General features: G+C 38.4%; 3 protein-coding genes across 9 annotated transcripts in view; all 3 read right to left on the bottom strand.

Moving 5' to 3' along the window:
* Positions 1–2,606, bottom strand: part of pdlim5b (PDZ and LIM domain 5b) — a 48,154-nt gene extending 45,548 nt beyond the window's left edge. For all 5 annotated transcript variants that reach the window (XM_057321845.1, XM_057321847.1, XM_057321850.1 and 2 more), the window contains exon 1: positions 2,474–2,606. The gene's annotated coding sequence lies outside the window, so the exon portion shown is untranslated. The remainder of the gene's footprint in view (positions 1–2,473) is intronic.
* The window catches only part of LOC130546535 (WD repeat-containing protein 70), a 100,856-nt gene that overhangs the window by 9,194 nt on the left and 66,478 nt on the right, over positions 1–25,184 (bottom strand). The window lies entirely within an intron of this gene.
* Positions 4,897–12,627, bottom strand: opn4xa (opsin 4xa). 3 transcript variants are annotated; one of them, XM_057321852.1, is made up of 9 exons: positions 12,442–12,627; positions 9,793–9,926; positions 9,492–9,698; positions 9,233–9,404; positions 8,986–9,147; positions 7,576–7,683; positions 6,946–7,108; positions 6,663–6,821; positions 4,897–6,564 (listed from the first exon to the last, which is right to left on the bottom strand). In XM_057321852.1, exons 1-9 carry the CDS (start codon positions 12,585–12,587, stop codon positions 6,199–6,201), a joined length of 1,617 nt encoding a protein of 538 aa, XP_057177835.1. In that variant the 5' UTR covers positions 12,588–12,627; the 3' UTR covers positions 4,897–6,198. The 3 variants fall into 3 exon arrangements, with proteins under 3 accessions (XP_057177835.1, XP_057177836.1, XP_057177837.1); XM_057321853.1 differs by having other exon boundaries at positions 9,492–9,695; XM_057321854.1 differs by lacking the exon at positions 12,442–12,627 and having other exon boundaries at positions 9,492–9,714; positions 9,793–9,999.

Raw genomic sequence — 25,184 nt, 5'->3', positions numbered from 1 at the left:
GAAAAAACTACAACTGTGTGAAAACCGACACGCCTTTCCGCTGATCTGTCAATTACAAACTGGTTTTCCCATGATGTGAATACTGCCAGGTTGCATGGCGATGAGAACGACATAATGCCAAGGGCGCACCCTGGAAAGCCAACAGCCAGCTGCCCAATAATTACAAAGTCAAACAACATATACTAATTTCTGTTTTTCCTTAAAATGGAATGATTAATTTCTTTAACATCAAAGCCAAGCGTCACATTTGCCAGCATGGAGCCTCTGGAAAGATCCAGTTATGGAATACTGACCTAATACGCTCAATGCAAACTCTATAATAATGCACATGACTGTAGCTAAACCACTGCGGACAGAACCAAGCTCATGATCACCAGGTGGACATTTATGAATGCATTATAAAGAAAACAGGCTCTAACAGAGTTGGACTAAAAGACCCCGTGAACTGGAAATTGCGATCGTTTGTACTTCCGTATTCTGACACATTTCCGTGTGAAAAGGAATTTCAAAACAGAAAAGTAGTGGGCGTGGCTTACACTTTCACTGCGAATTAATTGGATGTGTAAAAACAGCTGTAGCATTGATTTTGAAATGAAATGGGCAGCAGATTGACAGTTGAAGGGGAGGAGTTAACTGATGCTCCGCCCAAGCCGTCTAATTTACGTCATTTGAGATGGATAGTCATTTCTGGACGTTAGTGCATTTTCAGATTTTAACTGAAGATCATGATGGTACATGAATTTTAAAAAGAAATTGACCCACATTGATCAGCTATTTACTATAAACGCTGCAATATTTCATGGCAAAATAAGAATTGTCATTTTTAATTTCACTGGGACTTTAACACTTGACAGTTTAATTTTTAGCCATGGGCATCTGGACTTTTGGACACGGAAACTACAACGCTGACCCACAAACAAATTCTCAAACACTGCGCCACTTGATTGCTTGGTTAATTAGTAAAATAACTATTTGGTAGTTTAGTCTGACGTCACGCACCACCACCATACGCTAAATAAGATGCTAGGTAAACAACAAAAAATGCTAATATACGCACACGGCGAGCTGTAAAGCTATCGGAAAACCACGATCCTAACCTTTATGTTCGTAGCGAAATCCCACATGGCCAGTCACTGATTCATTTTTCATAATTTATTCAAATATTGATGGTCGGAGCTTGTAGTGTATACTGTGAATTAATAAATGTGCGATGTGAGTAAACTGTGCTCATGTAGCCCCGCTTGAAATGGATAGATGGACCCGTTAACGGTATTCCTGACGTCACCACTTAACAACCGAATAAGTTTCGCCGTAAATCACAGGTGTGCTGTGTAACGTTGACTTTCATATCCCTCGCGAGTATTCATTACTCTCTTGTTTAAACTCGAGAAGAACCCACTCACACCTGAACAGTTTCGCTAGACTATAATCAATGTATTATTAAAGAATTTGTGTGGCGCTGCTGATCGTCGGCACACCGGAGACGGGCAGCCGCACCCGGCACGGGTTCTGTTCGGGCGTGCTGGATCACGCCTGTCTCCAGTGATTCAGCTATGTCTATCACAGGGAAAGTTTAGGGGAGAGGCACCTGGTTACAATACAACCATGACCCCCACCTCGTTTAAAATGAGTCCCTAAGGGCAGTTACAGTCTCTTATGACTTACTTCTGCAGCCAATTTTGCCTTTAGACTGTAACTGGTAAACAAACAACACTTTGAATCTAATGGCTTTTATAGCTGCGTAGGGTCACTGAATGGTCGGTCATTTAAAACCTCTAAAAGTGCATTAAATTAGTGTTGGTTTCATCATTACACTCTATTGTGTTAAAATCGCTTCGTTTATTCTGGTGTAAGTTTATAACATTTCTGGCCATTGTTCGTTCTGTTGTTTTAAATACCTCAAAAACACCTGCTGGAAATACTTAAATACTCCTGTACGAGATGACAATCACGAGACACACCGCAATAACATAATACAACCATTTACTTTCCACACATTTTAATCTGGTCTACTGTTTCCCTATTCAATTTCTATCAAAAAGCACGCGCACTTCACGAATGCAATGACATTGCACCTGCTATTTGCGAATACTGCATAATACAGTTATACACAAATACTCCCATGAATAAAATTGTCTCGCATAAAGCATTTTATTCACGCTTGTACCGACACACCCTCTTTAAACTTTCAGAAAGTTACAAACCACTTCCTCATGATCACGATTTACTTCCCACGCTAAACGCAAAGAGTTACAAATAACAGTTTACATTATAAATTCAACGTGTCATTTATAAGAGCCTTGTTTGCGTTTCTTGTCATTACTGTTTCAGGTAAAGTCCTGAAGCAGTGTCACAGCAACATCTGCGAAACAAGCATGAGCTTTAAATCATCTCGCGCGATACACTTCAGTCATTATACAAGTTATCTCGTGGTGTAAAGACGGCCGTGCACACGCGTGTTTGTGTCACTCACCTCCGATCTGCTGTGCGTGGACGCGCTGCTGGAGTTTGATACCGTGTGTAACTGTGGAGAGAAAAAGACCTTCACGAGATCCTGCGACTTCCGCCCCTGCCGGGAAAATACAACCCTCCGCTACCCTCGCGTGACGTCACCACACACACACACTCACACTGATTGACACTCGCTTACTCGCGCAACTATCGGCTCTGACCACACACTTTCACAACCATACAGCAACTACACGCACTCACAAGTCACAACTGTCCACAGTGACTTACACGCATCCACAAAACACACAATATTCAATTCTTACACAAAGCCTAGACAAAGAGGTCCAGGGGTGTCCAAAGTCAGTCCTGGAGGGCCGGTGTCCTGCAAAGTTTAGCTTCAACCCTAATCAAACACACCTGAACAGCTAATCAAGGTCTCACAAAGCAGACTAGAAACTTTCAAACAGGTGTGTTGAGCCAAGTTGGAGCTAAACTCTGCAGGACAGTGGCCCTCCAGGACCGACATTGGACACCCCTAGACGGACATGGGGCATGTTGTCACAAAATTGTTAGATTTACTCGAATGCATTTTGTCGCTATTTTTAAAGCTTTAATTAAATTCATGGAAAGGATTAATAGTTATTCTCGGAGCTTTGTGTTATTATGAGACATGAATATAAAATATTCAAAGAAACCACACCAATACATTTTATTCCCACCTTGTGCAATTATATGATGAGAAATGCAGTGGTGATTTATGTCTTGTTGTGTAAATTACGATTGGGGTTAAGCAAAAGGAAGGAAAATGTCTATTTATGAAAATACAGTCGATCCACATATAATCAAAACACTCAGCAGCCACATGCCACAGACTTTACCAAAACTCTAGAAACCAATACAAATATGTATTATATTTATTCATGAAGACCAGAGTTGTGAGCTGAGAGTTGCGTGTATGGCTGGCTGAACAGACCTTTGTTCACAGGTGCTCGAGAGGAAACATTAAACCAGACAAATCTCCAAAATAAGCAGGCAGGGATGTGATGGCTTTTCAATGCCAGATCGGCTGTATGCCAAAAAAGTTTAAATTTCTTTCCAATATCGTTTTAAGGAAAATTGCTCAGATGTGTTATGCACTTTGCGGTTGATTTATGAAGCACTGGTTGGCTATAATGCCCCGTGTAATACTTTCCCAGTATAAAAGTGTCAAGTATTTCATTGGTTTAACTGAAATAAAATGTTACAATGATGTGCAATGGACTTGTGTGAACGCTTCCGCTCCGTTGCACTTTAAAGAAGCTATAAGAACACTATTGATGTAGAGCCAGAGGGATTCATAATGCTTGCGTCGGTGTTAGTGACCCAATTAGGGCTGACGTCATTCTCTTCCCTCTCTGCTTTTATACGAGGACGTGAATGGAAATAAAGACCTGCGCATTCCTTTTGCCTGACGTGACGTGGTAACGTGTTTCACAACAAAAGCGTGTTAATCTCTGATGTGTGTTGTTTTGAAAGAACAAGGTTTTATCAAATGCTTTTCATCTTTGCAGGGGATTTGATTGATGTGACCTGTGTACTACGTTGGAAATTCTGAAGAGGGCAAGTACAAATTGTCTATAGGCAAATACTGCACCCTCGTGGCCAAAATGTAGCATTGCATTGGTCCAATGTCCAAAAACGGTACGCTGGGCTTGTTTTCTGTAGAAAATGCATTGGTTACTGTCAAAGGCAAAGGCACACATGATGGCAAACTAAACCTTCCAAGAAATCAGGGCTACGGGCAGGGCTTATGCAATATTCATAAACTTAATTTAGGGCATATCCGCTCCAGCGGGATTAGATGGGTCCAGTTATGGGTCAGTGACCAACACAAGTTCAAGCTAAACCCTGAGGAGCACTAAACATCAATGTGTGAAGAATCGTTGAACATTCACAGACAGATTTAGTGTGATGTTAAATCAATGATGTCGATCTGTGTTAGAGATTTACTGTATTGCCGAGAGAGTGAAGGAAAGTGTGACAAGAAACGTAATAAACAGGGATTTTGACAATCAAGCTGTTTAAATAAATTATAAAGTTATATCTTGTATACTTTTTGACAATCCTTACTTATATATGTTATGTTATGCATTACTTAAACATTAATATTGGTTTTTAAAATAACCTTTAAAAACATATTTCAACCATACGTTGAAACAACCCAGAATTTTGTGTATACGAAAAAGAACCGTGGTACATATTTTCAGACATGCACCACGGTAATACTGTATACGTCTTTGCAATTCACAATGGTCTAGCGTTTCTAGACAGTTATAGTTTTGTTTTTCATGTAATGGTTTAGGGTGTGACCTCTTTTAACCTAAACCGAGTTCCGTATAAATAAGGACTAATCCAGGAAATGTGGTGTGGGACAAAACGATCATGAGCTTTTCTGTGTTTGTGATTTTCTTCACTTCGTTTAATCTCAGTCAATCCATGACAGTGTTACATACATTTGGTTGCATTTCTGACCTCACAATTAATATTTAGGATTATATTAATAGTAAGAACCCGTGGGAATGTTTACGGCACATCGGCTGTCGGGTTTAAATAATGACTGAATTCATTTGCATTTTCACTGGACAATATATAGCTGTTACTATATTATATTATAAAACATTATAATCTGAGTTTGGGATCATAATGAAGATTATGCATTCTACACAAGTATACGTCCCGTTCATCAGACAGACTGGACAAATGCTTATAGCATACAACAATACATGAAAGGATTGGACAACATAATCTAATGGAGATGTGGATTACGTGCATATAACTAAAAAACATGTCAAACAACCAAAGTACCTTGTAAAAGATAAAGTAAGAAGACCTAAAATGGAAAACAGGGTCTTATATAAAATAATGACACAGGATAGCTGGACAGATGAATTAAAGAGATTGACCAGTCCACCATGTTTTGTATAAGAAACATTCCGTGTTCAATATAGTTGAAAAAAAAGCATCCATGACAAAACAAAACCCTTCCACAGTAAACCCCAGAAAATAGTTTAACTCGTGATAAAAATGACAGAGGTTACAGTATCATGTACAGTAGCCAAAAGTGATAATATTTACTTTGAATGCTCTCGGGTTAGATTAAACTATGAGGTGTATGATACAAAACGGATTACACATTAAACATTTCTTCTTAAAGATGAACTTTAGTTTACACTCCAAGCATAACTATACAACTCATATTCAAAATCTTTAATAATGTATTTGAATAAAGGGCAAAGTTGTACAGTACACCACTTTTGGCCACTACTCTACTTTCATTCTTTTAAAGACATTTAAAATTCTAAATGAGGGATGAATCAAAAGGGTTTTCTGGGGTTTCTAAACCACCGATTTCCTAAAGAACCCATAACATCTCTTTTGTTTTTGGTCTCTTTATGATGCAACTCTTTATGTAGCTTTTGTTTACAGAGTACGTCGAGCATCTTTTGCTGATAGGTTTTGTCAGAAACATTTGTCTTTGTCTTTCTCCACACGTGGCTGGTGTCACATGAAGCTGAAGAGCATTCCGGGGATGAAAGCACGACACTTCTCTAGGAAAATGCATCAACGCCGTTGCCACATATTATAACTGATCTCAACACGCTCATGACCAAATGAAAGTGATGTGAACAGCCAGAGGTTTTTATCGGGAAGACTGTTGTTCTCCAGCGTGCTGACCCGTCTTCGGAGAAACACGAACTTTTAGGATCTTCATGTCCCTGGTTTTGCCGTCTCACGCAATATATATTTCTGCACAGACTCGAAAAGCTCCGGGGAGCAGTTCAGAGTCCTCAGTATGAAATCATCTTCTCTGGTTTGTGTCACTATATTCTTCTCACGCAGGTTGTTCTCTGATGTGGAGCGGACAGGCGTGTCCATGTCTTCATAAAAAGCCAGACTTCTGGTCAGGGAGCTTACAGAAATACTGACCTGTCCTGTCAGGGAATCCTCGCTCTGCTCTTCTTCTCCTGGACTTTGGTCTTTAGCCATGAGGAGAGGGACAGTGGTCATGTTGACAGACTCAGACACCAAGTCGTGGCCAGAACTTCTCAAAGCCCAGGTGTCTGTCACTGCAAGCTGTGAGAAATAAAAAACAAATATTGGTCAAAGCCGAACAGAGAGGGACAATATTTCTGTGACGTTGACTGATCTGAACAGAGAAGCACATACCTTACCTTCTCTTCACTGCTGTCTTCACCTCGTCCTTTGATCCTCATCTCAACCCGTTTAGCCTTCTGCTTCTGTGCCTCGTCTCGCAGCTGATTGGCTGATCGTGAGTTTCTGAGGAAGTGACTCTTCTGGTCCATGGGATCTAACTCGACATCACTCCACACCTGAAGCACGCACGGATGCGGTCACAAAAGATCATAGCATTTCGCACAATTGTATAAGTAATAGCTAGGCCAGTTTCAAGACGACTAATGTGTGAATTAGTTCATCACATAGTAAAAGACAAACCGTGTCACCAGTAGACATGGAGTACACGCGCTGGAATCCAGAGGAATGTCTGCTGATCACGGGTTCTCTGAAGGACGACTCGCTGTTGGACACGCAGATGAAGTCTTTACGCGATGACTGCGCTAGAAAATGCAAACATGGCACCTTCTCTGCCAGCGTGTCTCTGTAAATTAGTCACAGGTTACAAGAGGTTAAAAATGTGAATTGTGTCATAAAAACCCGTAATTTTACAAAATATTGTTTTTACAGATTTTTTATGTATTTTTAAAATACGGTAAAAAAACATACATTTACAGAAAAAGACTGCAAATTTACAAGAAAAACTGGAAAAACATGTACGTTTACAGGGAAAAAACGTTATTTTACAGTTTATTTTTTACAGTGAAATATGGTCAAAAACTGTAAAACTACAGAAAAACAGCAAATTTACAAGAAAAACGGAGAAAACTATTTATTATATCTTTATGTTATATATAATTTAATATATATAATATATATATTATATCCTGTAATTTTACAGGAAAAAATATTATTTTACGGTATATTTCTGTCCCTCCAGCTGACAGAAAATTTCCGTTTCTATAAAGATTTGTTTTTACAGTGTAGAGAATGTTTCTAACATGAGCAAACCTGTATTTGGAGCGTATGATGGCGTAGATGAAGGGATTGTATATTGCTGATGCTTTGGCGATCACCGCAGGTACTGCCTTGGAATATGGTGAAAGAACGTGACTGTACCTTGAACATAAAAAGAAGAACGACAAATAATAACATATTGGTTTTTAATAAGAAACACTTTAATGCTTAAAAGCAAATATAGATGCCCTGATGACCAGCAAGTTCTCCATGACCCACAAGAGGTTCATATGTTCATATGCATGTCAGTGACCCAAAGGTGTTGAGAAGAAAGCACGTGCTTGATCTTCTGTCCAAACTGCACTTCACTGCTTCACCCCATCTGATTTCGTAGAGGTGTTACTTTCTCTGAACCAACCGCTCGCTTTTAAAAGCACTTCTATAAAAGGAGGTTTCTTTACTGTGGAATTTTTAAAGTCCCCCCGAAAAGCACACTTCTCTTCTGCATGGTTAAGCTATTTACATTTGGGCTCTGCTTGATAGACAGAAGACAGGTCAAATTGTTTCTGTAACTCTTTATTTTATGTATATTTGAATAATATTTAATAAACGGTCTGTATTAATAATGATGAGAGGTCTAAAATTTTACATTTAAGTATTTAGCATGCTTTTATCCAAAGCAACTCACCAAAGTCAGAAAACAGCATCTGCAGCATTGGTTTTAACTCAGTGTTTTGACATGGGTTTTTTTTAGTTCAAGGACTGTCGTCTCACATCAGTTAAACACATCAAGTAACATGTCAAAAAAATGTTTTGTTGTTACCTATTAATAGAAAAAGACCAAGAGCACAAAAGCCCAGATGAGAGACAGATTTAGATGCATGAACTTTAGATGCATGAAATCAGCTAGACAGGCATTTATTTATTAATATTATTAATAATACAATAATAATATTATTGCATTATTAATATTATTATTTTGAATAATACTAAAGTATATTTGTTGTGACAATCCAAAACTGTGTTACATTTTATTATCTTTAGTGTAATCAATATTTGCATAGAATTTGAAGAAGTTATTGGCTGCTTTTCTGGTTTTGTAATGAAATTTTAAATGTCTTCAGATCAACTTTTCAAAACACATTTTTCATAGTTTGAAGGGTTAAAGGGACAGTTCACCAAAACAAAATCTGTCATCATTTATTCACCCTCAAGTCGTTCCAAAGCAAACCGTTCTGGAGCACTTTTGACTACCATTTTCATTTTTCCTACTATGGTAGTCAATGATGTCCCAGAACTGAAAATTGCTAACATTCTTTCAAATATTTTCCTTTGTGTTCAGCAGAACAAATGAATTTATACAGATTTACAACAACTTGAGTAAATGAAGACATTATTTTCATTTTTGGTTGAACTATCCCTTTAAGAACCAGCAGTCATATAGAGAAACAAACAGACAGTTACCCGGCCCAGGCGATGAGAGTGACGCAGGCATAAGGAGTCCAAGACAACACAAAAACAATGATGACCACAAAAGCGATCTTTGCCAGCTTCCATTCTGTCCTTATAGACTGCTCCTGGATCAGGGTGGTCTTCCTCACATGACTTCCCAGCTTCTCCATTTCTCTGAACACACAAAAATATGGCTGATCATATCCTGGAAACTTTTCCTCCAAATCTGACCCTGTACTATGGCACAGAGACACTGTACCTGCTTGCATTCCGAATGGCGAGGAACATGAAGATGTAGCAGTACGAGATGATGCCAAGAGGGACGAAGAAGACAAAACAGCAGAGCATCAGCTTGTAACTCTTGTTTGCTGGAGTCGACGTCACATAGTCCCATGTGCAAGAAGTCATGAGGCCTTCAGGTATATAAGAACCTGTCCAGTAAAAACAGCAAACGTTACATTTCATCATTAAGCAGAAATGCAAGAAAAAACGTGTTGAAGATAAAGCCTAAAACTAACTCCATCCCAGAAGAGGTGCCAGACTCCAGGCCAGCGAGTAGATCCAAACCATGAGGATGATGAGCAGCGTTCGACGTCCGGACGTCCACCGGATGGCCTGCAACGGTTTGGTGATCACAATGTAGCGGTCGATTGAAATTGCCAACAGGTTGATCATGGATGTGATTCCAAACAAAGCCCCGCAGAATGCGTACATCTTACAACCTGCTTGGCAAAGCAAGAGCTGAATGTAAAGCGTAAGAGATTGAAAATCAATATCGCAATTGATGGATGGGTGGAGAACCCGGAGAAAATGACGTACCCATTTCACCAAACACCCATTCCTTGTACATGCAGTTGACAAAAAAGATGGGCGATTGGGTGACGGCCATGAGGAAGTCGCTCGCCGCAAGGTTTATGATGAAGTAGTTCGGCGGTGTCCGAAGCTTCTTGTTACTAAATCACAAATACTTACAGAATTACAATCATTTACAGTCCTGGCATGCTTCACCTCATACCCTTTACTTCTGCACACTGAGTTTATTCTGACGAGACATCAACTCATTAATCTCATGTCAATGACACGTCCTGCCCAGGCTGCGTCCTCCGGAGGTTGCATTTGTCGATTGCATACGTCATCAAGGTTTATTATTATAGATTTTATTTCAGAAAAGCAACTTTTAGGGTAAGAATTCAACTACAAAGATTACGTCTTAAAGGGGGGATTTAACGCTGTTTCATGCACGCATTCTGACTTCTTTACAATGTTAAACGTGGCTTCTCATGCTTAACAGGGTCAACTTGTCAAAAACCGAGTTGGACGTATTACGTAGTATTTCTGTGCTCGATACACTCCCCAAGGTTCATACAGGTTTCCGAAAGTTTTTGTAGAACATGAAAAACCGTTACGTAACAACTTTTCTTAGTCCTTTATTTGGCAATTCTCCCGGAAAAGCACGCCCACGGCAAGGTGAAAGAAATAGCCTGCCCACGCTTCAACCGATGAGCGATAGGAAGACCCGCCTACCATCAAGATTGGCTGCGCTGTGGGGCTGCAGCTGCAGCTCGTTACTCTTGCGATAGTGTGAGAAGTTGAGGTGTGTTTGTTTGTTCACGGCATTTTAGTGATGGATGTTATATAAACGGTGGATATAACGCTGGATTTGGAGATCGTTTGAAACTGATAGATGGAGCGGTCATGCCGGACATGAACCGCACGCGGTAAGTCAAACTAAGTCATATGTCTGTGATTTGTTGGCAATCGGCGTGTACGTGCATAATGTAAACAACACAAACTTATAGTGAATCAATACAGTTATGCAGGGATAATGCGATGATGTATATTGTGTGCTCGTGATTTAGTTCCTCCCCCCGCACACCCCCAGGATGTCGTATGTTTTCGTAAACAATCGTACAGCTGTCTCTATCTTTTATAAATGAGACCAAACTAAATACTTTTTGAAGATACGAAGTATGCAATACTACTCTATATGTACTCAAGATTAATATGAGATTGGCAGAAACTGTTCGTTCAACCGGACCTTTAAGAGAAATACATGTTAATTGTATAATGTTTTTAACAACAAAACCAGTCTTAAGGGTTATTTTTTTCGAAATTGGGATTTTAACATCTTCTGAAAGCTAAATAAATAAGCTTCCCATTGATATATGGTTTGTTAGGATAGTTTCGATATTTGGCCGAGATACAGCTGTTTGAAAGTCTGGAATCTGATGGTGCAAAAAAAATCTAAATATTGAGATAATCGCCTTTAAAGTTGTCCAAATGAAGTCCTTAGCATAGCATAGTACTCACAAAAATAAAGTTTTTATATATTTACGGTAGGAAATTTACAAAATATCTTCATGGAACATTTACTTAATATCCTAATGATATTTGACATCGATAATTTTGACCCATACAATGAATTTTTGGCTTTTACTAAAAATGTTCCCGTCTTTAGACTGGTTTTGTGGTCCAGGGTCACAAATGAGCAATCTGCATGATGTATGCGGTCGACGTAATCCTGGAGAAATGGCTCTTTAATATCTCAATTATTTCTAGACTTCAGTGAAGTTAAATGGAGAACAAATCCAAACTTTTACAAGTCTCCTGTCAAAAATATGCTGAAATCTCAGAAATGTCTCCATTAGAGTTTCAGAAGAGATGTCAACAGTGTGTCAAACCGAGCTCAGATTTGTCAAGTCTGCAATCAAAAGTCAATATTATTGAAGATCTCAATATGACCATGCACATCTCTCATCAAATTGACCAAAATCCAGATTATTTTACCTCTACAATCTATTGTACATTAATTTTACACCTCCGTACTCTTCATGCATTTCAACAAATGTCTCGTTTGTTTCTAATTCGTTTTTTTCTAAGCACTTTTAGGAGAAACATCCGAGACCAACTGATACTTAAAACAGAACCAGGAACTCTTCTGAGGTATAAAACAGCAACCTCTGAGCAACAGTTTTTCTCTGGGCCTTCATGTGCCTCTGTTGAATCACAGTCAAAAAAACATTTCAATTTCAAACACAAACAGTTTCTTGTAATGGAGGTTTTTCAAATTATGAAAAGGTTCTTTGGTCTCACTGTGATGATGAACCTTTATTTATTAGAGTGAATGTGCTGTGTCTCTCAGACACAACACTTCATCAAGACCTCCTGCTCTCAACATCAAAAACAAACATCACTATGATTCAGTGATTCAACAGAGACTGTGGTGTTCACGCTGACATCATCAGTATACGGTCATGTACATCACAGAGCAAGATATTCAAGCAAATGACACAGAATCAGCGGAGACGTCACATTAATGAATGACACAGACAGTCACACATTTTAAGAGTCATAAGAAAAACAAATATTTAAACATATAAAAAACTCATTGAATGAGAACCCTCATTAAAATAATCACTGATAAATTGTATCAAGATGACCTAATATTGATAAGAAGTGTCGGCCCACCTGAAGAAAGCATAAATAACCAGAATGTTTCCGGTGACCCCCAAAGCTCCGATGACGGCCACAAAAAACGCCACTATGTAGTGTGCATGATCTGGAACGTCCACCTTCCTGAAGAAGCCTCGATCCAGTTCCACCTTATCCTCCATCCCTGTGACAATCACAAAACAAACATCACTTTAACTAACGTGTTTCACGTGGGACATTCTTAGTTTCTGGGAAACTTGGTTTAGTTTATCTCAGCGTTTCTCTGTTGCACAACTGTCAAAGAACAGCGACGCATGTGATGCATGCTGCTTGAGAGAAACAAGAACATGCTTTATTAGTGCAGCAAACATCAGATTCCCTCAAGCTCGGGAAACACGGACAACTCACAAAGCGACTACACATTACTCAAAAGCATACTTCAAGTCTCTTGGAAATGAAACATTTTGATCTCAGTTGAGCATCTGAGAAGCTAAACACATTTCCCAAGCCATGACAAGTACATTCAAGTTCATTTTATACACTTAAGCAATGCGTATGTACAGTATTTGATTTATTTATTTAATTAAAGTACTATACTTGTATAAGTATATTATACTCGTAAGTGTACTTGGGACAAAATTTTATTTTGTTTCTATTAACAGCTATTTTTTTTTTTTATGTTAATTTTAGTATATTATTTAGCAACATAGTTATATGCTTTTGTCAATTCATCATTTATTTGTTCATTTTTATGTTGCTGTAAGATTAATTTATTTTAATTTAAGTTTGGTTTATTATTATTATTTTTGTGCTTTAAACCTATTTCAGTTGATTTCTGAGGCAACATTTCAATTCTTTGTTAGTTTATTTTTTCCCAAAATATTTTGGCCAATATTTTATTTGATTTCAATAAACAAAAACGCTTTCAAAGTTTTAATTTAAGTAAACTAAAATGACTCTCGTACTTTTAAGTATACTTTAATTGTAACAGAAGTTAACTTTAAGTACATCATTTATTTATTTATTTTGAAAAGTAGATCAAATATTTTGCTGGGAAGTATATAAAAAGAAGACTTTCTTATTTTTAGTTTAAAACAAGGATACCTGTATTAATAGCACACTTTATTCATAAACTTTGTGTAAGGGAGAGCAACCAATATTTCTGGTTAGTCAGGACTGGTGAAGGAACGTTTTGTTTCGCTTCTGTACACACGGCCTTTCTCATAACTTCTGGCATCCTGTTGTGCTTTGCGGATATTGCACATTTCTGGATCTGAGTATATTAAATCAAACCCTTCAGCCCACGAGTGAAGCAGAGCCTGCGGCTCTGAATATTGATTACTTCCAGGTAAACGCTCCTGTCCGAGGTGCAGTAAACATGCCCTCAGAAGAACCCCACACTCAATCCATCAGAGCAAATGTGAAAATGCGTGAAAATGAACATGCCCAGGTACTCTTGTGAATGTATTGCACAAGATATGAAGATCACGAGCGGTTCTTTGATGCTGAATTATTTGGAGACAAGCAGCTATGAGAAATGCATCATGCTGTATCAAGTAATACCGGAGATGTTACAGTTACCAGACATTAAATGGACCTTAAAGGGACAGTTCATCATTTATTCACCCTTCAAACTTGTATTTGACTTACTTTCTTCTGCACAACACAAATGAAGATATCTTGAAGAATGTTGGTAACCAAGCAACACCGACCCCCATGACTTCCATTATGTGGCCACAAAACCACTCAGACGTTTCTCGAAATATTTTCTTTTGTGTTCCACAGGTTTTGAGTGACATGAGGATGATGAGAGATTTTTTTGGGTGAACTGTCCCTTTAAGACATTGACCCCATCAGATGTTGTGCACTGATTCTGTAATCATTTAAATAGGGCCCTGACCGTTTAGCCATTAAAAGACGAAAAGTAATTAAACTGGAAGAGAGAGAGATTAAATTTTCACTCAGCTCGAACGCATCCATGTACAGTAGGTGGCGATCATAAGAGGATTTATTTTTTGTTATTTATTTATTGCTAATGTGAGCACATCAAGGCCAACAATAGTCACGGAAGGACATAAAAAAACTAACCATCATTTACATTTATGCATTTGACAGACACTTTAATCCAAAATTTTTATCTCCTTTCTCTCTTCCAAATAAAAATTGTCGAAACTTTATAATGTTGTACTGCACTGTATAGCACTTTGCATATTATTGCTTCCCTATAATGAATCACTTCATTTTTTGTTGTATGCCGCTTTGGACAAAAGTATCAGCCTCCATGTAAATGTCCTATTCAAAGAACTGACATGTGTTGGAAGTACAATTTAAAACACCACATAAACGTTTAAATATGAGACACATGCTCAAGTCTAAATCTGCAACTGCTTAAATACTGCTCAGTATTGATTCATGAACTAATTTCCCTTCAAGACAGAAAGTCAGAAACTCGCAGAAGACATTAAACTCAGAATATATAAATGGCCTGACAAACAGTCCCATCAGAGACAAATGAATGACATTAAGGTCTTCTCAATTTAAAATGAATAGAAAAATTGTTCAGAAACAAGCGGTACAAATAAAACATTTTGATAATATGAAAAAGTAGATCAATCAGCCTAGATTAATATATGTGTAATATACAATTTACTGTACATACTGTACGTATCCTTTAAACTAATTTTCCTCTACTGTGTTTTCTTTTTCATGTAAAGCTGCTTTGAAACAATGCAACATTGTATAAAATAAAATAAAATATAAATAAACTTGACAAAGTCAAGTCAAAAACCTTTTTGAAGTTTAACAATGTGTGACAATTGCAATTCAGATGAATTAAAATGAATATGATTAAATAAAGAGAATAATAAATGTAAAGCATTTACCTGCCATTTTGTGTCTCTCTCTGTGAGCCACTGTCTTTACTCTTACTTTGACATCTGTCACCGTGTGAATGTGTTTATGGGATGGAGGATACGTGGCTGCAGCCGTGTTCTAATCCAGCAAGGTGGAGCTTCACTTTGTGTTGCACAGTATACTTCAATCTCAAACCCGGCAATTATCATCCGCACTGACACGCAGAGCCGACCCACAGGCCCGCTGGATGTACACGCTGAATTGATTTTCTACACGTTATTGTCACTGTCAATTTCTGCCGCTTTGTTCATCTGGATTGATGAGGGCTGTAGATGTGCTCATCCTGATAACATCATTAATACTTTAAGATTTCAACAGCGGTGACGCCAAAACAGAAGTTGGTAAGTCAGTTAGCCTGTTTGAAGATGTATCCCATCTCTCCCTGCGGGCCAATAGAAGCGCCTGGACAGCGGGCACAGAGGAGCTTCAGGCTTTTAAAACCAGCAGCCATGTGTGAGAGGATTCCTCACACGGATAAAAGCTTTACAGATGCTGATCGACGTGCGCAAAGTGCTGTCTGTGAGATCATTCGTCCTTCATTTCAACGATCTCACGATTGAGTCTGTACGTAAAAGCCTCAAACGTGTGCTGGGGTATTTACTCCGGCCGAGATTGACAAGGTCATCAGTTACAGAAGAAACGCTGCAACAATGCAGATCTAACTCGTTTTTTTCATGTTTCATCATCTTCAGAAGTCTTTTCATGCACATGATGTCATGATGCCGTGGTGTCGCTAGCGGTTGCCAGAGTGTCACTGTGATGTTGCGAAGGTGTTTTCAAGCGCTCTGTGGTTACTAGGTGTTGTATACTGACCTAGATCTCTAGATCAATCGGGTTTTACCTGTTTTATAAATAAAGAATTATTTGTCTAATTCGCAACTTTTAGAATGAGCAAATATAGGTTTTAACAGTGACACCAACTTCAGCAAACACAAGTTAACGTTCAAATAATAAAATGAAGGAGTATTTGAATATGAAAATATATTGATAAACTTGAGAACTTCTATGTGCTTCTATTCAACCTTTTTCTTCACACTCCTGGGTACCGTTCCTAGATCGTCTCTTCTTAGAAAAGTCCTCAGAGACTGAGGTGTGAATCTGCAGTCATGCTCCAAAAATAAATGTCTGCCCATTCACGAATGAGATGCTCTGTATTTTAGAAAATTGGCAGTTGTTTGTTTGAATGCAGAGAACATTTCAGATGCCCGTAAACCAAGATTTACCTGACTTACTCTTCTCAAAAACTCATATTACATTTGCTCCTCTCAAAAACAAAGTATGGTTTACTCACCAGCAGTCTGTGGTTCTTCTAGCCCCTCTGATGGTTCAGATCCGGCACAATGAAGGGGGAGAGGGTTGAGCCGTTTCTGTGCTGGAGTGATTGGCGTGTGTGTTGTGTGCTGTGAGCTCGGACTGTCTGACCGATGCCTCTCAGAGATCCTCTGACCCCCTCTGACAGCAGAAAACATGACGCAAGTCTGAGCGGAGAGTTAATAGTGAAATCTCACACGGCAAGCAAGCGTTTCTCATACAGAGAAAGTTCAAGTTTTTGTTTTTTCAAAATCTAAAACCTAAAGGAATAGTTCACCCTCAAAATAACAATTCTGTCATCGTTTACACGTCCTCTTGTCATTTCAAAGCTGTGTGACTTTCTTTCTTCTGCAGAACACAAAAGAAGATATTTAGAAAAATGTTGGTAACAGCAGCGAAGCCCCTTATTCATTCTATTGTAACCAATGCAAGTAAATGAGGGGCTGTTAACAACATTCTTCAGTGTTAGCCAAACATAGAATAAAGAAAGATATAACCTTTAAAAGTTGTAGTATATCTTACAGTGGATAGCCGGGCAACGTGATGCATGATGGGATACACTTAGCCTTGAATACCGCTCGGAAGTGTGCATTAGTACGTTAAGGGCACTGCACTTTGGCGTTTTTAAGACATTGGACAGACTTGCGCACTTACTTCCTGTCTCGTGCACGCGCTCTTAAGTGGCCAAGACCGCAAGTGGGGGTATTTGGACGCAGCCTCACTAATCTAACTAAGCACTAGACCATCCGGGTGTTTCTCGCCTACTGTTTTCTGCATACTGAGGTTTCGGACATACTACTCGTGACTCATACTCATTTTCACCTACTAAATAGTATGGAAGTAGGCGGTTTCGAACGCACGGTTAGTTTACATCTCTGTCTGGAGATTGACTAGAAGCTGAAGTGCATGATGATGTCATAAAATAATTGTTCTGTGTTGGCAGAAGATTTGGAAAGCTTTCCTCTTCCAAATGCAAATATAGTCCATGTTTAAGAGCTCACCAGTTTATAGATATGGTTAAGACTAACATATTCATACTAAGCGGCCATTTTCAATTTAAGGCAGCATGTTCTGAATGTGCAGAATGTAAAAAATGTTAGTTTTACATACTGATGATCAAAGGAAGATTTATCTACAGTAATATCTTGCTCATCCCATATGATACATGGCTTTAATCACTAGAGGTTACCAAGTTCTTTTGTTGTTCACTGACGGATAAAATGTCTGTCCAACATCAGCTGAGAGCTTACTGAAGAAACAAGAGGTTGTGTGGAGAAACATTGTGTCACTGATTGACATTGATTTACCTGTGAAGGTGATCACAAGAACCTCAATCTGAGCTGTCAGGAGGCTTGGGAAATGAATATCAGAATTAACGGCTGATTGTTCCAGAACTGGTTCATTTGTCATGTTGTATAGGTCTGAGATACAAGTGCACTACACAGCTAAAAAACATATTACTTCTGTGATAATCACCGCTAGAGAGTACAGTAAGAACAACTTGATCTTCTATTCTGATGAAAATGAACATTGTATTTCTTCATCCATGACACATATAATCACTTGAAACATGTTAATTTCACAGACTCACATACAGTACATACAGAACATCATCACAGGTTCTATGAAGGCCAATGAGTTTAGCTCAGTTTCCACAAAACATGCCAATTAGAGTCAAGTACAATCTGCTCCTTCAGTTAATAACAGAGTGGATGTTAATGCTTCACTTGTCTTTAAATGCTTTTCTAACATGTTATGCAAGACTCACTGTGTTGAAGAAGCACACTGGCCACGTGAGACGAGCACGTGCTACTTGTCATTCCCTGAGGGTGGATCACCACAAACTCTCAATTTCTGTTGACATCACTGCTTCCTTTACAGCGGCAGTCAGAGAAATGCATCCTGACGTGTGAATACTGTCTGTCAAGAAACTGTAGGAAAAGTAAGGGCCTGTCATCTAGAGGTAAATATATGCCTTGTGTAAAGGGCTTAGTGTGAAGAAGTTGAGACAGAGAGAGTAAGACAGAGAGCTAATACGACGGATGAGAGACACGGCTTACATGAGAGAAAGTGTTTTTATGAGGGGTGAGATATACTCAGTTACTAGGACATAAGAGAGAGAATGAGATTGCTTTTGTGAGGGGTGAGATAAACGACACAGATTCTATAAGGGGCGAGAGAGAGTTTTTCTGTATGGTGCGAGAGAGAAGACAGACACAGCTTCTATAAGGGGCGAGAGAGAGTTTTCTGTATGGGGCGAGAGAGAAGACACAGCTTCTATAAGGGGAGAGAGAGAGATTATTTCTGTTAATGGTGGGAGAGAAGACACAGCTTCTGTAAGGGGCGAGAGAGAAGAAACAGCCTCTATAAGGAGCGAGAGAGAAGACATAGCTTCTATAAGGGGCGAGAGAGAAGACACAGCTTCTATAAGGGGCGAGAGAGAAGACACAGCTTCTATAAGGGGCGAGAGAGAAGACACAGCTTCTATAAGGGGCGAGAGAGAAGACACAGCTTCTATAAGGGGCGAGAGAGAAGACACAGCTTCTATAAGGGGCGAGAGAGAAGACACAGCTTCTATAAGGGGCGAGAGAGAAGACACAGCTTCTATAAGGGGCGAGAGAGAAGACACAGCTTCTATAAGGGGCGAGAGAGAAGACACAGCTTCTATAAGGGGCGAGAGAGAAGACACAGCCTCTATAAGGGGCGAGAGAGAAGACACAGCCTCTATAAGGGGCGAGAGAGAAGACACAGCCTCTATAAGGGGCGAGAGAGAAGACACAGCCTCTATAAGGGGCGAGAGAGAAGACACAGCTTCTATAAGGGGCGAGAGAAACTGTCATTGACAGCTGCACCCGAATGTGATTGTGTCAGGAACAATCCGGAACAAGTTCAATTACACCACACAGCATGCCGTTTGTAATGTGGCATGTGAACTATTGATAAGATTAACTAAACAATTAGAGACTAATGTATATATCTCCAGGACAACGTCACCAAAAAATGCCAAAATAACAGACTATAAATAAAATTCGTCACAGAGTGAAATTAGGCTAGACACCATGGAAATATTCAGCAGGAGTGAATACTTCAGCGGGATTACTAATCCTAATATTCTTGAACAAGTACCGATCCTGTGTACACTGTCCTGTAAATGACATTAAACCTTATATTCATATTTATGTTAAATAAACACGCGATTATCAGATGGATTCAAAGTAAACTCCAACAGTTCAACTCTATGAAACATCAACACAATGTTTTGCATTTAAAGGGATGTTTGTGCATGACTAAAGATCACAATGCAAGATTTTTATGAGCATCACACACTGACCCGAGGGCACAATGAACTTCCCATGAGAGACTCTGTTTTAACGTCTGGTACCAGAAACACAGACAAGCCTTTGAGGACCAAAGGTGTCTCAAGGTTACAGCCCGTCCTGTGCATCCATGTGGTGTCTGGAGGAATCTTTCTCACATAATCACATCTTAATTCTTCCTAATTAACTTCCAAAACACAACAACACCCTGTCTGACTGTTTCTGAAAGCTTAATTTGGCAGTGTTGACAGCCTCAGATAGACAAGCTGCCACATGAGCCCCTGACACTGCATGACTGTCAACATCCGTTCGGCTTTTATAACCTGATAAGAGTCCAGCAGAACTAAATATAACAGACTTGTACTGTTTCTGATGACGAATCACATTTCAATGCCGGACAACATGCCATGCTGGTGACGTCCTGAAAACATCCGACAAACCTGGAGAAATGATAGTAACGTGAAGACCCGACTAAACCTAAACAGAATCAAATAAAAGTGTGATCTAATGTTTATTAATAAGTGTGTAGAGAAGGTTCAGACAAGTTTGCTGTGAGGCTATTTCCACACGCATACACACGAACACACACACGCACACTAACAGAGACACACACACGCACCCACGTACACACACACTAACAGACACACGCACGCACGCACCCACACACATACACACTAACACACACACTAACACACACTAACAGACACACACACGCACCCACACACGTACCCCCCCCCACACACACACACACTAACAGACACACACACACGGCAACAATAATTCGGAAGACTTGGTAACTGGAAAATACCAGTTTTAGAAAACAACTTTCAATCACAAATATAGTAAAAACAAAAAGAATGTGAAAATGTTGAAGAAGTGTGTTTCATTTAAGAGAAAGAGCAGACAGTCAATTGTGATCTTTTAATCCAAGTCTGGCCACTGACAGATATTGTTACAAGATAAAAATGATTCCTGATTAAATATAAAGACTATAAGATTCACTGAGACCCAGACTATAAGAAACGATATAAGATATGAAGTTATATAAGCTGTAATATTGGTCTTAATGTCAAAATGCTGACATAGGCAGAGCAGTCAAACGCTTTTTGCACTGTAAAGTGGCTCCGAAATGTTTTCAGACACATAAATCTAAACTAATTCTAACTCTTCTCAGAACAAATATCTCTTTTCAAGACATTTTTACAGTGATTCACATCTTTTTAGATTATGTATGAAATTGGTTTCCCTCAGGATCTAAGATCCACTAACATCTGACAACTAGAAAGTAACAAAATTAAATCTTACATTTATGCACTTAGAAGATGCTTTTATCCAAAGTGACTTACAGTGTATTCACGTTAGACATTTATGTTTTTGTTTGAAAGTTTCCTAGGACTCGAAAGCCTGGCTGTTGCTTACTAGCAAAACATTAAAAATTGAGATATTAAAATCTAAAAAAAAAAATCTAAAGTATCTAAAAATTTTAGTATCTAAAAATTGAGATACTAAAATCTAAAAAAAAAATCTAAAAAATAATTCTGTTATTCCACAAAATTCTGATTTTAGGTGCAGTTTAAGTGTCCAAACACATTCTGTGTGCACTGCATTTAGAATCTCATATATAAATGTCACACTGTTTATTGGCACTCAAACCCTTGGCCGATGCTTATTAACAATATAGTCAAAAAATTGAGCTGCAGTGCAAAATAATTATAAAAACTATAATTATTTTATTCCATAAAATTCAGATTTTATGTGCAGTTGAAGTGTCCAAATGAATTCTGGGTCTACATACAAGTTGATTCTATTCAAAATTGTCTGTGGAATAGCAATAATATACTGCATAGTAGGATTTTTTTAAGCAATACCAGTTTAATATTGCTTGAGAAATGATTCCTCAAGAATCAATCCCATGGGACAAGATTGTCATGAGTGCAGAGTGACGGTTACGAATCGACAGTTCTCAGCCCAAACATACATCAATGCTCTTGCTTCCTGTGGCTTCGACCACCAGACTGATGTGTGAGTCAGATGATGAGAGACCCTGCACATGATGACTACCTTTGAGCTGAGGTCCCCCTGAAAATAAACACCATCATCTTCTCCATTAGTGAGGACATTATCATGATGTTTGCAGTGCAGTCATCGTTAACGCAGACCCCCAGCTGTTGAGCCGATTTCCCCCCAGTTCATTTCTGAGGTGTACACCAGACCTGAGTGAAAGCACCCTGAGGGACGGGAATAGAGATACAGCCGCTGAGAGATGATGTATGACGTGTCACGTGCAGTATGTGTGTTATCTGAACTGTACCTCAGACATGAACATCTGCACATCCAGCTGTGGAGCCTCTTCTGGATGACCGAGTTGGCCGTAACTCATGCCACGTGAACATGTGGAAGCGTTCGATTATGATTCAGATCAGCAGAAAACAGTAAAGTAAAATCTTCAAAATATTACCAACGCGGTAAATAAATAAACATGAAATACGTCACATTTGAGAGTATATTATACTCGTTATATAACCACGTGAGGAGTAAGAGAGTGTGAAGGGAAATACCTCAGATATGCAGAAAATTATAAACATTTATTCGTACGACTGAGAGATGAGAAAATGATGGGACTGATGAGTAAATCTTGTTTCTCTTCCGAATTCCGCTTTAAAGAAATGTAAATTAAATGATAATCAAAAAACACTGCAATTAAACAAAAGTCTAATAAATTAGGCTCAAATGTCAATTGTTTATTATTGTAAACATTATTTATCACTTACACAATAAACAAATCACAAAAGACGCGTACACTGTAAAAAAATGATTTGTTGTTTTTTGTTGTTTCAACTTAAAAAAATAAGTTACCTTGTTGCCTTAAAATTTTAAGTTAGTTCAACTTAACCATATTAGTTCACTTAATGAATTTGTTGCAAACTCGTTGTGTTGACTAATATTTTTAAGTTGAACTAACTTAAAATTTTAAGGCAACAAGGTAACTTATTTTTTTAAGTTGAAACAACAAAAAACAAATCATTTTTTACAGTGTAATAGCAATTTTGTGCCACAAGATGGTGACATTTTCACAATCGTTGAATCAATGACAAAAAAACGAAATCAAAAGAACTCATGCATATAGATTAAAAATTAAGGGGTGGTTTCCCAGACAGGTTTTAGCTTAAGCCAGGACTATGCCTTAGTAAAATTGCAATATTTAAGTTGTTTTTTAAAGCAAACTTTACAAAAAAACAATCGCACTGATAGTTTAAAATATGTAAAGGCACGTATTTTTTCGATCAAGACATCTCTAACATTTAAGTTCAAATGAAAATTCTTCATCATTTACTCACCCTCATGTCATTTCAAACCTGTATGACTGTCTTTCTTCTGCACAACACAAAAGAAAATATTTTGAAGAATGTCCCCCAAACAAGATTGGTACCCCAGGATGAGTGCATGCTGTTTTTTAACATTCTAGTTTTTAAACCGTATGAACTGTGCACTAAGTAGTACACTAGTGCACTATTGCGACATAACCTCCGTTTCCTCTAAATCAAAGTAACATGAGTCATTTAGCCTGCAGGGGGCAGAGGTGAGAGGTTAGAGGTTACAACATGCATTCCGTGACTCACCTACATCAGACTCGCTGAGGACTCGACCCCGGGGCCACGGCCTCATGTCAATCACCTGCCCTGTGATGGACAACCCTCCGATAAACCCCACTGTTAGCGATTACATGAACCATGATTAAACCTGAAAATACACAATCACAGATATCAACTGGCTTTAAAACCTGTTTTCTTTGATGGACCATATCATGATTCTTTCTGCTCATCTCATCTGGAAAATGAATGTTGAAACTTTGACAAACCCGATGGTACTGAGAGACGGCTCACTTTGAAATCATTTGTGTCGATGTATCAATCAATTGAAGTGAAATGTGTCATGCCGTCGAGGTAAAGATCATTCTAGATGGCATTCGTGTCTTAATTGTGGTAATAATTTAGGTTTGTTAGTGCAGTGAAAGTTTGTATCAAAAGATGTGATTCATCCCGGTTGAAAAAAACAGCATATGCTGGTTAGGTAGGTTTTGAATCAATATTTTGAAGACCCCCATTGACTTCCATTGTATGAACACAAAACCACTGAGACATTTCTCAAAATATCATATATTCTATTAGATAAGAGTCAAGATTTAAACGACACGAGGGTGAATAAATGATGAGAGAATTGTTATTTCTTGTTAATAGACCTTTTTAACTCTTAATAGTTTTGATTTAATGTCAGCAGTGGATCGCCGGCCTGTCTTACAGACTATTAAAGCACCTTGATTTTAACCAGTGACACAATAATCCGTTTTCTTGAGTTATTCTGTTGTTGTTTTTGGCAGCGACTGCAGCAGTACAACAGAGATTGTAAATTAAAGTCGGTTGCTAAATGTGCTGGACTGTGAACACACATCTGTGTTTATCTTTAACAACTCGCTCCATTATTCAACAACACGGCCAAAGCCTCATTAGAAAAACATGAGACAATCCCAGTACAAATAGCTGTTTATCTCACCAACAGAACCAGAACACAACACATTACAGTTTCTCAAAATATCACTCAGAAAAAGACAACCACGTTAGCCAAGTGAGAGTCTATTTTTAGGAACTACATAAACATGTTTGCGAATGCCTCACGCTTCAGTGAATGTGTCTTCGCGTGTAAATTCAGGCATGATGACATTCAATAGAGAGAATTTGCATGTAATTGTCCTGTTAGCATTTTATTCACATCAAACATGACTCTCTGGAAAACTTGATCCCGATTGGTCAGCCCTGACATTCAGCTTCAAGTGGGAGTTTTGATCACCCTGGGGTGTTTATTTCATAATAACAACCAGCTGGATGTTCATTATTTCTTATATAACATACCTTGGAATGTCACGACCGTCCAATCGGAATCAAGTGAAGAGTTTATTTGCAAAAACGTTGTTTTTAAACATTTTCAATAATCATGTTCTGCATTCCAAGTAATATCAATCAGACTGCAGTTGGTTTGTTTTGATTAAGTAATAAAACTAAACAAAAAAATATATAGCTAACTAGTGAAATAAAACACGACAACATAATAAAAAACTTCAACGCTATCTGTTTTTGTTCAAGTATTCAAGAGTGCTGCAATTATAATAAATAATGTTACATTATAAAACACAAAACCAAATATTTTAAAGTGACAACTCACAGACTCTCCCTTATAACGGCT

This window comes from Triplophysa rosa, linkage group LG22 (assembly GCF_024868665.1).
Source record: "Triplophysa rosa linkage group LG22, Trosa_1v2, whole genome shotgun sequence".
Taxonomy (NCBI): domain Eukaryota; kingdom Metazoa; phylum Chordata; class Actinopteri; order Cypriniformes; family Nemacheilidae; genus Triplophysa; species Triplophysa rosa.
This window is presented reverse-complemented; position numbering and strand designations above follow the sequence as displayed.

Coding starts and splice junctions, on each gene's coding strand:
- opn4xa (XM_057321852.1), bottom strand. CDS start 12,587: ATGGAGGATAAGGTGGAACTGGATCGAGGCTTCTTCAGGAAGGTGGAC. Junction 9,148..9,232: donor GCCATTCGGAATGCAAGCAG/GTACAGTGTCTC, acceptor TTGTGTGTTCAG/AGAAATGGAGAAGCTGGGAA. Junction 7,684..8,985: donor ACTCTCATCGCCTGGGCCGG/GTAACTGTCTGT, acceptor TTTATGTTCAAG/GTACAGTCACGTTCTTTCAC.